At 41.4% G+C, this 17,722-nt stretch overlaps 1 protein-coding gene across 1 annotated transcript in view; it reads right to left on the bottom strand.

Moving 5' to 3' along the window:
* The window catches only part of ttc39c (tetratricopeptide repeat domain 39C), a 109,249-nt gene that overhangs the window by 54,219 nt on the left and 37,308 nt on the right, over positions 1–17,722 (bottom strand). Inside the window, exon 3 of the mRNA XM_043687605.1 lies at positions 16,677–16,805. Coding sequence (XP_043543540.1) covers positions 16,677–16,805 — 129 coding nt within the window. The remainder of the gene's footprint in view (positions 1–16,676; positions 16,806–17,722) is intronic.

Here is a 17,722-nt window from a genome sequence, read left to right as displayed (position 1 = left end):
GCATCTTAGGGTACTAAAGGAAGAAGCCATGGAAATAGTGAATGCATTGATTGTCGTCTTTTAAATTCTATGGATTTTGGAACTGACCCGGCAATTAAAGGATGGCATATGCAACCCTGCTATTTAAAAATGAGGAATGGGGAAGTCTCAAAATTACAAAATCAATTAGCCTAGCATCAATAGTATGAATCATGCTAGATAACGCTTGCAATAACACAACATTGAGAAAGTACCAACAGAATTATACAAAGTCAACATGGATTTATCAAAGAGAAATCATGTTCAACAACCTATTAGAGTTTTTTTGAAGACTTAACTCGTAGAACTGGTAAGTGAGAATTAGTGGATGTGATGTATTTGGATTTTTAGAAAACTTTTGATAGAGAGATTAGAGTGCAAAATCAAAGTACTTGGAAATATGGATAAGTTACTGGTATAGACCAAGAATCGGTTAGCAAACAAATCAGGCATAATTGAACCTTTTCCAAAGTGGAAGGTGGTGACTGGCAGAATACCACAGGGTTTAGTGGATGGGCTTCAGCTATTCACAAAGGAATTTGTAGATGAAACAAAACTACATGGGATTGATGGGAAGGATGTAAAGAAGCTTCAAGGCAATTCATTCAAGTAAATGAATTGTCAAATATGTGACAGACACATTGAAGTTAGACAACAGCACTTCCTCCACGATAATCCTTAACACTGGCGTCCCACAAGGATGCATACTCAGCCACCGCATCCTCCCCCCCCCCACCAAACTCGCTGTCCACTCGTGACTGTGTGACCAAATTTTGTCCCAGCACCATCTACGAGTTCACTGACAACACAACCACTGCAGGCCGGATATTAAACAATGATGAGTCAGAATACAGGAAGGAGATAACAGGCTTGGTGCAAAGATAACAATCTCTCCCTTACTGTCAGCAAAACTAAAGAACTAACCTTTGACTTCAGGAAGAAAGGAGGAGGACACACCCTATATCTACATCAATGGAGCTGAGGTGGAGAGGGTTGAGAGCATCAAGTTCCCAGGAGTGACGATAACCAACAATCTGTCCTGGTCTTCCCACAAAGATGCAACAACACCTCTTCTTCCTCAAGAGGCTTAGAATATTAGATTAGATTAGATTAGATTACTTACAGTGTGGAAACAGGCCCTTCGGCCCAACAAGTCCACACCGCCCCGCCGAAGCACAACCCACCCATACCCCTACATTTACCCCTTACCTAACACTCCGGGCAATTTAGCATGGCCAATTCACCTGACCTGCACATCTTTGGACTGTGGGAGGAAACCGGAGCACCCGGAGGAAACCCACGCAGACACGGGGAGACTCCACACAGTCAGTCGCCTGAGGCGGGAAATGAACCCGGGTCTCTGGCGCTGTGAGGCAGCAGTGCTAACCACTGTGCCACCGTGCCGCCCACAATATTCTGCATGTCCAGAAGAACCTTCACCGACTTTTACAAATGCACCATAGAAAGTATTCTATCTGGGTGCATCATGGCTTGTTACGGCAACTGCTCTGCCCAAGAGAGGATGAAGAAACTGAACAAAGTTGTGAAGACAGCCCAGACCATCATGCAAGCCAACCTCCCATCCATGGACTCCACCTACACTTCTCATTGCCACAGAAAGGCAGCCAACATCAAAGATCCTTCAGACTTCGGTTTAATCTCTTCCAATGTCTTCAGTCAGCCAGAAGATAAAGAAGCTTAAAAACACCTACTTAACAGGTTCAAGAATAGTTCTTCCCCGCTGTTATTAGACTGCTGAATGGACCTCTCTAATTTCAAATCTCATGTTCATCTTGCTTTTGTGCACATCCTGTGCAGCTGTAGCCTTGTATGCCTCATTCTGTCTAAACACCCTTTGGTTTGTTTGTCCTTGTATGTTATGACCTGCTTGTACAACAAAGCTTTTCATTGTACTTAGGTACATGTGACAGCAATAAATCAAATCAAAAACAGTACAAAGTGGATGGGTCTGAAGTTATCCACTTCGGTGGGAAAAACAGAATGGCAGATTATAATTTAATAGGTGATAGACTGGGAAACATTGATGTGCAACAGTAGCTTTGGTGCTCTTGTGCACTAGTCACTAAAAGCAAACATGCAGGTGCAGAAAACAGTTAGGAAAGAAAACAGCATATTAGTTTTAACTGCAATGGGATTAGAATACAAACACAAGATGCCTGACTGCAGCTCTACAGAACCTTAGTGAGACCATTACTGCATGCATTTTGCCTCATTTCCTAAGAAGGGATATACCTGCCACAGAATTTCAGCAAGTTAACCAGACTGAATCCTGGGATGACAGGATTGGCGTATGAGAAGAGATTGGGTCAACCCTGCCTGAATTCAACGGAGATTAGAAAAATGAGAGGGTTTCTCATGGAAACACAAAATTCTAATAGAAGTGGACATAATGGAGATTGGGATTATGCTTCCTTGCAAATGGTTGTGGGGTCTAAAACAGGGACTCATGGTCTCAGAATTTTAGGATAGGCCATTTAAGACTGTGATGACAAGCAAATTCTTCACTCAGAGGTAGGTGAACTATTTGAAGTCTCAATCGCAAAATACTGTAGAGGCCATGTTAGTGAAAATATTGAAGAAAAAGAGATTTTTAGACACTAAAGGTATCGAGGGGTAGAGGGCATATGTGGGATCTGGTGTTGAGATAAAAGATCGGACAATAATCATAGAGTCATAGAGATTTACAGCACGGAAACAGACCCTTCGGTCCAACTCGTCCATGCCAACCAGATATCCTAGATTAATCTAATCACATTTGGCCCATATATCTAGCACTTGGCCCATATCCCTCTAAACTCTTCCTATTCATATACCCACCCAAATGTCTATTAAATGTCTTATTTGTACCAGCCTCCACCATATCCTCTGGCAGCTCATTCCATACACATACCACCCTGTGAGAAAAAGCTACCTCCTTAGATCCCTTTTAAATCTTTCCCCTCTCACCCATGCCCTGATGTTCTGGACTCAACCAACCCAAGAAAAAGACCTTGTCTGTTTACCCTTTCCATGCCCCTCAATTTTATAAACCTCTGTAAGGTCACCTCTCAGCCTCTGGTGCTGCAGGGAAAACAGCCCTAGCCTATTCAGCCACTCCCTATAGCTCAAACCTCCACCTGGCAACATCCTTGTAAATCTTTTCTGAATTCTTTCAGGTTTTACAACACCCTTCCAATTGGAGGGGGACCAGAATTGCACACAATTTTCCAAAAGTGACATAACCAATGCCCTGTACAGCTGCAATATGACCTCCCAACTCCTATACTCAATGCACTAACCAATAAAGGAAAGCATACGAACCACCTTCTTCACTATCCTATCTACCTGAGACTCTACTTTCAAAGAATTATGAACCTGCACTCCAAGGTCTGTCTGTTCAGCAACACCCCCCGGGACCTTATCATTAAGAGTATAAATCCTGCCCTGATTTGCCTTTCCAAAATGCAGCACCTCACATTAAACTCCATCTGCCATACCGACTGGTAGACTAGGCTTGATGGTCAAACAGTCTACTAATGCTCTTTTTTTTGTCCTCTACATTTCCCACAAACATCAATGAAATCAGATTATACATCTCTCATATAACATGGGAAAATAGGAATTAGGAGCGGGAGTAGGCAATTCAGCCCTTCAAGCCTTCTCCGTCACTTAGCATGATCATGGCTGATCTTATCCTGGTCTCAACTCCACTTTCCAGCTTACTCTCCATAGCCCTTTACCCCCTTATCATCAGACACATATCTATTTGTGTCTTGAATTTGTTGATTGATTCTGCCTGCACTGTACTCTGTGGCAGTGAGTTCCACAGATTCACAACTCTTGAGAGAAGTAGTTTCTCTTCATCTCAGTTTTGAACCGACCTCTATATCGATGACTTCTTTTTTAGATTAGATTACTTACAGTGTGGAAACAGGCCCTTCGGCTCAACAAGTCCACACCGCCCCGCCGAAGCGCAACCCACCCACACCCCTGCATTTACCCCCTACCTAACACTACGGGCAATTTAGCGTGGCCAATTTACCTGACCTGCACATCTTTGAGATTATCCCAAAAGGGTGGAACATCTGCTCAATGTCCACCTTATCATTCCCCTTCAGCATTTTATATAAAGCACCATTGGTAGTGGTAGAAACTTTGAAATCTAGTAACACAGCAGGATTAAGCTTTCAAGCCTGCTCCATTATCTAATATGATCATGGCTGATCATCCAACTCAGTACCCTGGTCCTGCTTTCTCCCCATACCCTTTGATCTATTAAACCTCAAGACATATACTGCATCTAACTTTTTCTTGAAAACGTTCAATGTATTGGCCTCAATCACCTTCTGCATCATAGAATTTCACACTCCCACCAGCAGCTTTCCATCCAATTTTCCTTACTGGCCTCAGAGTTCTGTGCATGAAATGGCTTCAGGAGGCAGAAGTCAATGCTGCAACTAGCGTACCAACACCAATCACCATGTGTGCGCACACACACTCAGCTTGGAGCGAATGTTGTTTACCACGCTCCAAGAGAAGGTATTTCTCCCTTTCAGTCTTAACTGGCATACACCTGGTTCTGGACTCCTCAGTCATCATGACTAAGGGGACCTTACAGAGGTTTATAATAGTCATGAGTAGCATAGATAGGTAAATAGACAAGGTCTTTTCCCCAGGGCAGGGGAGTCCAAAACTAAGAGACATAGGTTTAGGGTGAGAGGGGAAAGATTTAAAAGGGACCTAAGGGGCAACAATTTCATACAGAGGGCAGTGAGTGTATAGAATGAGCTGCCAGAGGAAGTTGAGCAGACTTTTGTGATAACTACAGTTGAAGTATAAATATGCCAACAGAATAGAAGATAAATGTATTGCAGCAAAACACTTGAGATGCAATATAAAATGTAGAAAAACACCTTCATTCACAATAAAATGGAGCAAAGTTTGAGTAAAGTGCTTTATAATCCAGATTGGAAACATATGTCTAAAAACAATCCCTTGTTCTTAATATGGAACAAAATATGCAAAAATCTTGAACATACAAATGAATCAGACTTAATTATTGCTGCCTGTTGCATTAATGTAATCAAAACTGACTCACTAAAATACCCTAGACAGGGTAAAAGGAGGAAGGATACGCCAGTGACTGGCAAGGAAATACAGTCTAAGGATATGGGGTACACCATCTGGAATGGAGATTTTTCTTCTCCCAGAGAGAATGGTGAGCCTGTGGAACATTCTGTCACACAAAGGTGAAGCCATAACATTGAATGCTTTCAAGCAGATATTAGCTTTCGATCATAAGACACAGGAGCAGAAATTAGGCCATTCAGACCATCGAGTCTGCTTTGCCATTCAATCATGGCTAATAAGTTTCTCAACCCACTTTCCCACATTTTGCAAGTATAGGTTCTTGAGTATCAAGAACCTGTCTATCTCAGTCTTAAATATACTGAATTACCTGGCCTCCACAGCCTTCTGTGGCTAAAGAAGTTTCTCCTTATCTCAGTTATAAAAGGTCTTCCCTTTACTCGAAGGCTGTGCCCTCAGGTCCGAGTGTCTCCTACCAATGGAAATATCTTCCCAACATCTACTACGGCCTAGATGAGTATATTTAAAACTGAGATAGATAGGCTGAGTATCAGGGGTTATGGGGAGAAAGCTGGGGAATGGGATTGAGAAACTTATCAGTCATGATTGAATTGGCAGAGCTAAAGGAATCAAAGGATATGGGGAGAAGACGGCTACTGAGTTGGATAATCAGTCATGATCATACTGAATGGCAAAGCAGACTCAAAAAGGGACAAACAGGTCACTCCTGTGCCTATTTTCTATGTTTCTAAAAGAATTTGATTTGATTTATTTATTGTCATGTGTACCTAAGTACAGTGAAAAGCTTTGTTTGCGACCAGAAGAGGCAGATCATAGTAAGCAAAGATATATGGTGATCATAGGGTGAAAAGAAATCTTGGACAGAGTAAGACATATGGGTTACACCAAGTGCTAGGCAAGATCAGCATCATTTGAAGTTAGAAAATCCATTCATCAGTCTACTAATGGCAGGGAAGAAGCTGTTCTTGAACCTACTGATGAGTGTGTTCAAGATTCTGTATCTTCTGACGGAATAGGTTGTAAGGAGAGCATTACCAGGGGCTAGATGGGTTTTTGATGATGTTGGCAGCTTTTCCACAGCAGCAAGCCGTGTAAATGGAGTCCACGGATGGGAGGTGTCTGGGCTGTGCATACAACTTTCTGTAGTTTCTTATGGTCCTGGGCAGAGCAGTAGCCAAACCAGGCCGTTATGCTCCCAGACAATGTGCCTTCCAAGGTGCATCTGTAAAGGTGAGGAGGGTCCTTATGGAGATGCTGAATTCTCTGAGCCGCCAGAGGAAGAACAGGTGTTGTTGTGCCTTCTTGACCGTCGCATCTACATGGGAAGTCCAGGACATGTTGTCGGCTATCATCACTCCTGTGAATTTCTTGCAGTTCAAATCTGACACATTCACTTGACGAATGCTGTATTTGCATTGCATCATATGTCCAGATTGGTCCAACATCCAACTTACAGCCAATTAATTACTGCTGAATTTCATGTTGGATGCCAAGGGCAGTAACAGATATGGAAATATGTGTATGGCGTGGAGGTGTTGGACTTGGATGGAAAAAGTAAAAAAAAAATCACAAAATACCAGGTTATAGTCCAACAGGTTTGTTTGAAATCACAAGCTGTCAAAGCGACACTCCTTCAATGGGAGATGCAGATCAGCCACGATCATGTTAAATTATAGTGTTCGCTTTATGCTTTTGAAAAATTCATTTGTGGAATGTGGGCAAGACTGGCTGGACCAACATTTATCAACCATCCCTGGTTATCCTTGAGAAGGTGGTGGCAAGTTATCTGCAGTCCATGTGCTATATGTAGACCCACAATGCTGTTAGGGAGGGAGTTCCAGGATTTTGATATTGAACAATTGGCAAGACATTTCTAAGTCAAATGGAGAGTGGTTTGGAAAACGTGTAGGTGGTACTGTTCCCATGTATCTGCTACCCATGTCTTTCTAGATGGAGGTGGTCATGGGTTTAGAAGTTACTGTTTAAACAGACTTGATGAATTTCTACAGTGCATTGTCTAGATGGTACATACCGCTGTTCCTTTATCCTTACAATTTACAATACATTGGCAGCTAACTATGACCCAGCAACTTCCTACTCACAAGGTTTTTAGCTGCTGGCTGAGGGGTATATGTTACGTATGGGCAAGAGATTTCTCCTGCTCTTCCTTATAACAGGGACATGTGATCTTTCATAATCACTTGAGAAGCCAGGCAAGAATGACACAAGTCATTCAAAAGATTGCTATTATTTAGACAAAATTGGCAGTCAATTAAATATGACCAGATAACTTATTCTAGCATTCGTTTATACAAATTGGTTAAAGAATGAGTAATGGCCAGGAAAGTGGAAGAATTCCCCTACTCTTCCATTGAATAGTGTCATTGAATCAATTATGCCCTCAATTAAGCATCTCATATATCCACATTAAGCCCCTCCTTTAGTGCTTTAGATCAGTGCCAGCTTGGATTGTGTGCTCAAATTGGGGCTTGAGCCAACAATCTCATTTAGAGGCATTGGAAACAGAGCATGTGTACTGTAATAATAAAGAGGACTTCACACATATTTACAACAAATTGACAAAACGGACAGAGCATTTTTTTGAGACAAACCGAATGGAAACTTTAATCGCAATGATCACAGACTGATACAAGGAAGGAATGAACAGCAGCAAAGTAACAGTGACACAGCAGGAATGGAACTAGACTCCCTGTTTTCTTGTCTCAACTTGCAGCAGCATGAGGGTTAAATAAAATTTGTCAAGATGCACAGGAGAAATTAGGACAGATAACCAAAACCTTGATCAGAAAGGTAGGTTTTAAAGAAAAAGCTGATAAGAATTTGGTAAAGTCACAACCTTACTTTGTTTCGCTCACAACAGAAACTGCCATTTCTAGCATTATTTTTGTTTCTATTTTAGGATTTAAGAAGAATCTTAAAAGGAAGAGAATATACACAAGCAGTAGAAAAGGCGAAGGAGTACAGAAATACAATTCTACAGAACGAAAGCTATATCACAAAAATCAATACAAAAGTATAGCAAATTGCCCGAGTATATCCTACCCACAACAAACAGGATAGATTCAATGTAGCCAGTTACACCTATCAATCTAATCTCAATAATCAGTAAACTTATGCAAGGAGTTATTGACAGTGCCACCAAGTAGCATTTGCAAAGGTAAGAGTAAAGTTGCCAGGTCACAGGGCTGGTTTCTCATTAAGACTGATGACTGGTAGTGATTTAACCAGAGGGTCACCACACCTTAAGTGAAGGGACAGGTTGAGAAGGAGAGTCTTTCATGGAAACCTCAGCCAGCATGAATCCATGTTATTGACATCACTCTGTATTGCAAACCTGCCATCCAGTCAACTGAGCTAACCAACACTCCCAGTTACCCTGTTCAATGGCACTCAGTTGTGGTTTTGCCAGGTCACTGCACTCCTCACCTCATTAGTGTCTTGGCTCAAAGAAGATCATAGGGCAGGGCAGCAAGATTTCTAGTCCTTGGCATCAAGACAGCAGCGACAGAATCGAGGCGTTAAGGAGACCAAGCCAAACTGGTGTCAATGGGACACAAGGCGGAAAACAGAGAAGATGGCTGTAATTATTGGATATCAATCATCTCAGGCGCTGTAAAAATAATAGGAAAGTGTGTCCAGCAGGCTAAGATAAAAGGTAGGGAGGAGGGACTTGGGAGAGGGGCGTTGGAAATGCGATAGGTGGAAGGAGGTCATGAAGAAGGGCTCATGCCCGAAACATCGATTCTCCTGCTCCTTGGATGCTGCCTGACCTGCTGCGCTTTTCCAGCAACACATTTTCAGCTCAGTATCAATCATCTCAGCCCCAGTCATCACTGTGGAAATTCTCAGGATAGTGTCTGTGTCCAATAAGCTTTAGCACCTCCATTAAAGGCTTTCCCAGGTAGTAGTTGTGGACGTCAGTCATCTTAGTCCAAGACATCTCTTCAAAGCTCCTTAAGGTATTGTCCTTTGCCTGACCATCTACAGCTGCTTCTTCAAAGACCTTCTCCAAAGATCTTCCCTCCATCATAAGATCAGAATTGGGAATATTCATTAATAACTGCACAATGTTCAGCACATCTTGTGGTGTGCACCTCCTCATACACTGAAGCAGTCCACATATGATGTAACAATAGCAGGACAACACCAAAGCCTGGACTGCCAAGTGCAAGTAACATTCGTACCAGACAAGTGCCATGCAATGACCATCTCCAACAAGAGAAAAATCTAATGACCGTCTCTTGACATTTAATGGCATTACTATTACTTAATTCCCCACAATCAGGAGAGGTTAACATTGATCAAAAATGGGCAGAAATGGCTATCACAAGGGGACATAATTTTAAGTTGATTGGAGGAAGGTTTAGGACAGATGTCAGAGGTAGGTTCTTTACACAGAGTGGTGGGTGCGTGGAATGCACTGCCAGCGGTGATAGTAGAGTCAGATACATTTAAGCAACTCTTGGATAGGCACATGGATGATAGTAAAATAAAAGGGTATTCCCATCTTTGAGTAGGAATAAAAGGTTGGAACAACATCGAGGGCTGAAGGGCCTGAACTGTACTGTACTGTTCTACGTTCTAAAAACTGAACTGCATGAGCAAAAGATCAGATTTTAGGAATTTTGTGGTAGATTACTCATCACCTGTCCCTCTAATACATGCCAACCATCTGCAACATCCAAGTCAGGAACATGTAATGACCGTATCATTTTATTCCCTTTATTTTTGATTCGTAGCCCAAATGGGAAAAAACTATGTTAAAAATGACAGTGGAAGAAATCACTGTACTCTTAATATCAAGATAATAAAACTCACTGTGCTTTGGTCAAGCAGTTTTGGGGAAGATACTTGAAGATGGCATGGCATCAGTTGGTGTGTGCACTGTGAGATGTACCTGACAACAAGCAGCCATTTGGTTTGTGCAATTGTCACCAGTTATGGATGCCAAAGGCCATCAATTTGGCAACAACTCTGACTGGTTCCTAGATAACTGAACAGCTAGCAGTATGAGCAACACAAAGTTCGGGGCTGAACAGCAGCAGCGACACCAGTAAAAATACCCGAGGACTGGGCCTGGACTGAGGTCAGACTGAGCAAAGACAGCAACAGAAACAGGGGAAAAGAGAGCAAATCTGGGGGTGTACTGCAGCAGAATGGAGCTCAATCCAGGGGTGGAGCTCCAGAGGTGACATCACAACTTAGGCTTGGCTGCTCAGCAACCTAGTTTACAGACTGAGTGAGTAGTGATGGTGAGAGACAATATAGTTACTTTTTGTAGTCGCAGTCCACTAGGAACAGAGAATGAGAGTGAGAAACCTGAGTCTAGAGATGAATGGGTAAGGTTGTATAATCAGTTCCTGGATTATTGTCTGTATTTGAGAAGGTTGATTTAATCATTAAGTTTTAAAATGGAAGGAGAACTTGGCCCCATGGAATACTCCTGCTGTGATGTGAGAAATCAAGGACACTTCCGGTCTCAATGGTGCCAGCATGTATAGGAAGTGTGTTCAACTGCAGCTCTTGATTTGTCACAAAGGACCTGGAGCTGTAGACTGACTCACTACCGAGCATTCACGGGGCCAAGAATGTTGTGGATAGCACACTTAATGAGCTGGTCACATCCCCAGTAAGGGCTACACAGGCATAGCAGGATTGGGTGACCAACAGGAAGATGAATAAGTGTGGACAGGTAGTGCAGGAGTCCCCAGCTGCCACTCCCCTGTCAAACAGATATACCATTTTGGATACTGTTGTACAGCAGGGAGGGTCGAAGTGTAGGTGTGCATCAGTGATAGGGGACAGCCAGGGGTACAGAGAGGTGTTTCTATGGCCGCAAGTAAGACTCCAGGATGGTACATTGCCTCCCTGCTGCCTAGGTCAAGGATGTCTCTAAGCCAGCACAGCATATTCTGAAGGGGAGGATGAGCAGCCAGAGGTTGTGATCCACATTGGTACAAGTGACATGGGCAGAAACAGGGATGAGATCCTGCAAAAGGAGTTTAAGGAGTTAAAAGCAGGACTTCCATGGGTTGTAATCTCAGGATTACTTCCTGTGCCATGTGCCAGTGATGCTGGTAGTAGGACAATAGTACAGTCAAATACATGGCTAAAGAACTGGCTTAGGAGGAGGGCTTCAAGTATGAGAATCTTGTACAAGGAGGGGTTGCACCTAAACTGGAGGGGCACCAGTAACCTGGCAGGGAGGTTTGCTTGTGCCAGCTGCGAGCGTTGAAACAAGTGTCTTGGTGGTGGTGATGGTAGTAGTGGGGGGGGGAGAAACATGTCCAGAAACTGTTTACCAGGATGTTGGCTAGTTCTGAGGGTGCTGAGAATGTGTACAGGGTATAAGCAGGCAGGAAAGAGTTAAGTTCTGAGTTTTGTAAAACAAGAGGTTCAGCTGAGCATGACTTAGATCAGATAAGAATTTACAGTTAACAATGGAGTGCTGGAGGCAAGGGTAATGGGTTAACAAGGTGGAAAAGCATTCTTTATGTAGAGCCATTTAACAATATTGGATGCATTCAGTATGCAATGTCAGTTAACAAGGTGAAAAGTATTCATTATGTAAAGCCAGTTAACAGGGTTAAGAACATTCATTGTGAAACAGCAGATGGTTTATTCTTTACTGTTGTTCTTCGCCTATTGTAACGGTTATTCTGGATTAGTGGTGCTGGAAGGGCACAACAGTTCAGGCAGCATCCAAGGAGCTTCGAAATCGACGTTTCGGGCAAAAGCCCTTCATCAGGAAACTGACTGTAATGGTTACCCAATTAATATGTATGTTGCCTTATCTGGATTCTCCTCCCTGTAAAATGACTATAGAGTTCATTTGAGAAACTGCTCTTCTATGGAAGACCGTGAGCTCATGTCCCTGTGCACATGGATGATCATTCTTTCTCCTTCCAGGGCCCAGAACAAAGATGAAGAAGGTAAAACGTAACTGTGTCTCTGAGTGTTTTGCGTCGACTGAGGGAGAAAGCGGATGACAGTGCTGGCTATGAGAAGAGATTAAACAAACTTTGTTTTCATCTGAATGTCAAAAGGGTGCAACCTGATAGAAGTTTATAAAATTGTGAGGCGCATAGATAATCAGAATCTTTTTCCCAGGCAGAAATGTCAATTATTAGGGGACATAGGTTGAAGGTAAAAACACTTAAGTTTAAAGAAGGACAGGCTTTTTTTTTTACACACAGGAGGATGGTGGTGGAGGCAGTAGCAATACAAACATTTAAGAGGCATCTTGATAGATATATGAACAGGCAGGGAATTAGATGTGGGGGCAAAAGATTTTTAGTTTAGAAAAGCATCATGTGTCAGCCCAGACTGTTCCTGTGCTGGACTGTCTTTTGACTGGGTAGATAGGATAGTGAATAAGGTGTTTGGTATGCTTTCCTTTATTGGTCAGAGCATTGTGAATAGGAGTTGGGAGGTCATGTTACAGCTGTACAGGATGTTGGCTAGGCCACTTTTGGAATATTGCATGCAATGCTGGTCTCCTTCCTATCAGAAAGATGTTGTGAAACTTGAAAGGGTTCAGAAAACACTTACAAGGATGTTGCCGGGGTTGGAGGATTTCAGCTATAGGGAGAGGCTGAACAGGCTGGAGTTGTTTTCCCTGGAGCGTCAGAGGCTGAGGGGTGACCTCATAAAGGTTTATAAAATCATGACAGGAATGGATAAGATAAATAGACAAAGTCTCTTCCCTGGGTGGGGGAGTCCAGAACTAGAGGGCATAGGTTTAGGATGAGACGGGAAAGATTTAAAAGAGACCTGGGGGCAACTTTTTCACGCAGAGGGTGGTGCTTGTATGGAATGAGCTGCCAAGAGAAGTGGTGGAGGCTGGTACAGTTGCAACATTTAAAAGGCATCTGGATAGATATATGAATAATTGGGTTTAGAGGGATACGGGCCAAGTGCTGGCAAGTGGGACTAGATTAGGTTGGGATATCTCGTCGGCATGGATGGGTTGGACCGAAGGGTCTATTTCCGCGCTGTACATCTCTATGACTGCTGCAAGAGCGATTGGTGTATGTATAAAAATCCTGGAAAACCCCTTTCTAACATCACTGTGCCAGCTCAACATGATCTTTTCATGGGCAATTGGAGATGAGCAATAAACACTTGCTTTGCCAGTGACATCATCATTCCTTGAACGTATTTTCAATTAATCAAACATGGTTAAAAATAGGGAATGCTCATGAAGCTCAAAGTGAAGCAACACCAAGATCTCAGAGGCATGTGGGGCTGCAGACAGTCATAGATACAGGGCGGGGTGAAAATTGACAGCAATACTCCAAATGCAGTGAAAGAGTGTTTTATAAAGGTTTAGCGAAACCTTTTTTTGTTTTCTTTTCTCTCCACCTCCACTGATAAAACCATATCCATACATCTTTCAAACTGCTTTCTCAACTTAGCTTACAATCCCACCTTTAAAGGACATGAGAAAAACACAAAGGGACCAAAGGACTGAGATAAAGATGGGAAGTTATTATGAAGATCCTCCAGGTCTCAGTTCTTGCACTCTTTAAAATTACTCCATTTTGTTTCTGCTCATAATTCCTACTAACTGGGTCACTTCTCACTCTTCGGAATTAAAATTTCACCATGACTACTTCATCAGTCTGCCCACATCCTCCTGAAGTTTATCACTATCTTCCCTATTGCTTACTTCGTTGAGGAGTTTAGTTTTATCAGCAAGCTTCGGACTAATACCAATATGTACCTAATTCATTTACACAAAAGAGCAGTAGCCCAACATCGATCTCAGGAGAAACTCAGAGGCTAACGACTACACATTTCTTTCTACTCTTTTAAACCAAAATTGGTTTGTACTCTCTGTTTTTTATCCCATTGCACCTTTAATCTTTTGGGCTTAAGTTTTGCTAACAAATATAGTACATGATACTCTTTATTCACACATGCCTAATTGTTCTTAAGGAGTAGTGCTGAGTCGCTTTCTTTAGCCATTGCAGTCCACATGGTACAGATTCAAGGCTATTAAGGATGGTCCACAAACACCACACTAAACTCATTATCTTCATCCACCCCACCCCCCTGTAACTTCAAGAAAGAATCAATGTAGTTAATCAAACAGAACTTGCCTTTGACAAATCCATGTTGGGTTGTATTAGCTGATATTTTTCCAAGTATCAATTAATTTTGTCCCATTAATTGTCCACAATAAACCTGAAAAAACAGATTGAGTTATCTTTTTCTACACTGAATACTGCCAATGTTTTAATACATTTCCTTTATCTAGTTTTATTCCTTAAACTTCCCTAATACCTTTGCTTTCGATATAATGTCACAGCCAAAGAAGAGAATTTTGCCTAAGTACTCAGTCATCACCTTAACTATGTCCTCTGTCTCATTATTTAGGCTCCAGCTTTTGGTCCCGAATCAGCCCTAACCTATGCCTAACTATCAACTATTCATTGAAATTCAAGTCAATAGTAAATACAAGATACTTTCACAATTAAAACATATTCCAAAAGGTACAATGATAATGATGCCCATTTTCTGTATTCAAAGGGTGTAACACTGTGTTTACTTAGCTCAGGAAGTATTAATGTAATGTTAACAATGGGTTATGTGTTCTGTCACATAAAACAGACTCCACTTCCATTATGCAAGAGGGTCACGAGGCTAGAAAACACAACTGGAGTTAGTAATTAAAGCAGAGAGCATCTTAACAATTCAAAACAGGTGATTGAAGATAAGGGAACTCAATAGAATTTGTGAACAGAATAACGACATAGAATTACATGGTTGCTTCTGCATGGAATAATTTTTTTGAATGCACAGTTTTGAGATATTATACACACCTGGAGCAAGTGGGAATTGAACCCAGGTCTCCAGGCTCAAGGATAAGGATAAACACCACACATCAACTGAGAGAAACAACCTGTTTCAAAGTTGCAATGCCTTTGTAATCATCTGCATGCAATTGGAATGAAGCCCCATCTGTTCCATCTGGTGACAAGAATCAGAAAAGCTGAGTCTCTTTTCTATGAAAGGGCAAGTGATAAATTGTCAGCATTAGTTCATCCTCAGTGACAAAACCACCAGATGTCACTTCTCAAGCAAAGGAAAGGCATCTGCTACAATTGTGACCTTGAAATTCATTTAATTAGTTTAAGTACCTCTGTGTCTCTATGGATTGTAATATTTTCATATTTCACCAGTGTAAGCTACTGTAAAGTTAGAAGCAGATATCAGAGATACTTCATGCACAAGGCATGGCTTTGGCTCAGACAAAGCATATGCTTATTTCTGAAGCACAATACTGCAGATGTTGGAAATTAGAACAATAAATGACAATACTTAGCAAATCAGGCAGTACCTGCAGAGACACAATGGAATTAATGTCTCAGGTAGATGACTTTTTGTATTATATGTTAGAAGTGTGATAGATAATAAGTGAAATGGGGGAAGACGGCACAAAAAAGGAAAGGTCTATGATGGGTGGAAGACACAGAAATTAACATGATATTGAGTCAGTAAAGCAAGACCAATGGGTAGGTCAAATAAGGAAGTGTCCAGAGGAGGCATGAATGGCAGAATGATCAGCAGTTGTCATCCGAAAGCAAAACAACAGAACACAAGAATTAAAACCAAACCCACAGGCTGTAACTAGAGCTGCAAGGTTCAAAGTAGAGGCGTTGGCCATTTGCAGGTCAATATCAATGACTGAGATAAAGAGAGAGGGAGTAACGTATCTAGGTTCACTGATGATTCAAAGGTGGGACTGGAAGCTATGAGAAAAACAGAGGCCAACGGACTGAGATAAAGATGGGAAGTTATTATGAAGTAGGCAGTTTTATTGACAGAGAGGATGTGGGGTTGAAACCTTTGTCAAGGTTAACCAAGACTTCCCAATACTTAACTTGAGGAAATTTCAGCTTAAACTAGATTGGGATACTGGAGAATTAGTCTGATATCAAGGTGGTGAGGGATGATCAAGAAACGTTGGAGCTGGAGTCATTAGGATATACATAGAAGCTGGCACAGTATTTTTGGTTGAAGTCACCAAGGAAAGGCAGTTCCATGCCAAAATAAGAAAGGGTAAGTAATTGATTCTTGGAGAATTCCAGAAACAAGGGCAGGAATGAGAAGCCATCACAGAAGATTGCCCAACTATGAATGGGCAAGAGTGAAACAAAACAGCTGCAGTTTAACGGCAACAGGGTCAAGAAAGCAGGGTGGATTTTGTGGGCATATGAGCTAGAAATTGCACAAATAAAGCACAAAAATAAATTTTTTGGGATGTGTTCTCAGGAGTAAACTCAGAAAATTAGAGTACTCTACTCTCACGGGCTAGATAAAAAGCAAAGTCACACACAATACTCTACAGCACACTCCAGTAGTCATGACAAATACAGCTAATTGTTGTGTTTCTTTCTTCCTGCACAACTTGGAATGAGAATATTCTTGCAATGTAAAGACTGACGAAAATGTTCTCCCTATTATTGTTTTTTAAATTGATATAGATTGGATAGCGCTACCAATTCAGACAGTGTACTCACATTCTTTTTAATTTTATTCCTGATTGTTTCAATTACACCTGCTTCACTACTTTCACACAGCTTCTCAGTGTTTTTTAAATCATCACAAGCCAGCTGCATTTTTTCATCTTCAAAGGTCATCATAGCGTTCTGAAAAATTGATGTCAGAATTAAAATGTGCAGCTAAAACAGTCAAAGAAGCTTACATTGTGCTAACACATATTAAACAACATACAGTAAATTAACATTAAACTATACAATAATTGGAAGTGTTTAACTAGAGTGATTCAATGTTGTAATAACATATGCTTGGGAATCAGTTAGCTCAGTTGGCTGGTTGACCAAATTCTAAAGCAGACAAACGCCAATAGTGTGGGTTCAGTTCTCACACCAGGCAAGGTCACTCTGAAGTTCCTGCCTTCTCAATCTTGCCCTTTGCTTGTGGCATGGTGACCCTCTGTTTAAGGTCTCCACCAGCTGTCTCTCTCTTTATAGCTCTATAGTCCTCTGGGAGGATGGCAACTTTTAAAAAAAAAGCAAGCTAATATCTGGTCCTTTTCTTATACAAGTATATTTCAACTTAATTCTGAAATTTGAAAAATACTATCTTTACTTTTGAAGTCTCAAACCAAAAGGACACTACTCACCCTTCTAGTCTGTAGTACAGTTATGTTTATTTATTTAAAAGGCTGACTTCTTTTCAGGTTATAAATAAAGTTACATATTCAATCTTTTCTTTTAAGAGCCAAGATTTGAATACCTGAAAATTAACGGAATGGCCTTGAATGCTAATCTTTTAGAAGATTTTTACCATCGGGCAATCTTCCCGATTTCAAAGTCTAGCCTGGATAGTGAATATTTTCCCTGTCAGTCAGTCAGTTATGGTTATATTCATTTCAGAGATTCTTTATAGATAGAAGACATTTTGAAATCTAAAATAAAATGCTCATATTTTGTTTTGGAATACCAATTAATGTTAGATTTACAATGAACAGGGATTTGGACTCTAACATGGGGTGCTTTAAAAATATTTATTCACGCGACGTGTGTGTCGCTGGCTGGGCCAG

The sequence above is a fragment of the Chiloscyllium plagiosum genome, chromosome 4 (assembly GCF_004010195.1).
Source record: "Chiloscyllium plagiosum isolate BGI_BamShark_2017 chromosome 4, ASM401019v2, whole genome shotgun sequence".
In the NCBI taxonomy this organism is placed as follows: Eukaryota; Metazoa; Chordata; class Chondrichthyes; order Orectolobiformes; family Hemiscylliidae; genus Chiloscyllium; species Chiloscyllium plagiosum.
Note: the sequence above shows the minus strand (reverse complement) of the source record. Positions and strands in the feature narration are given on the sequence as shown.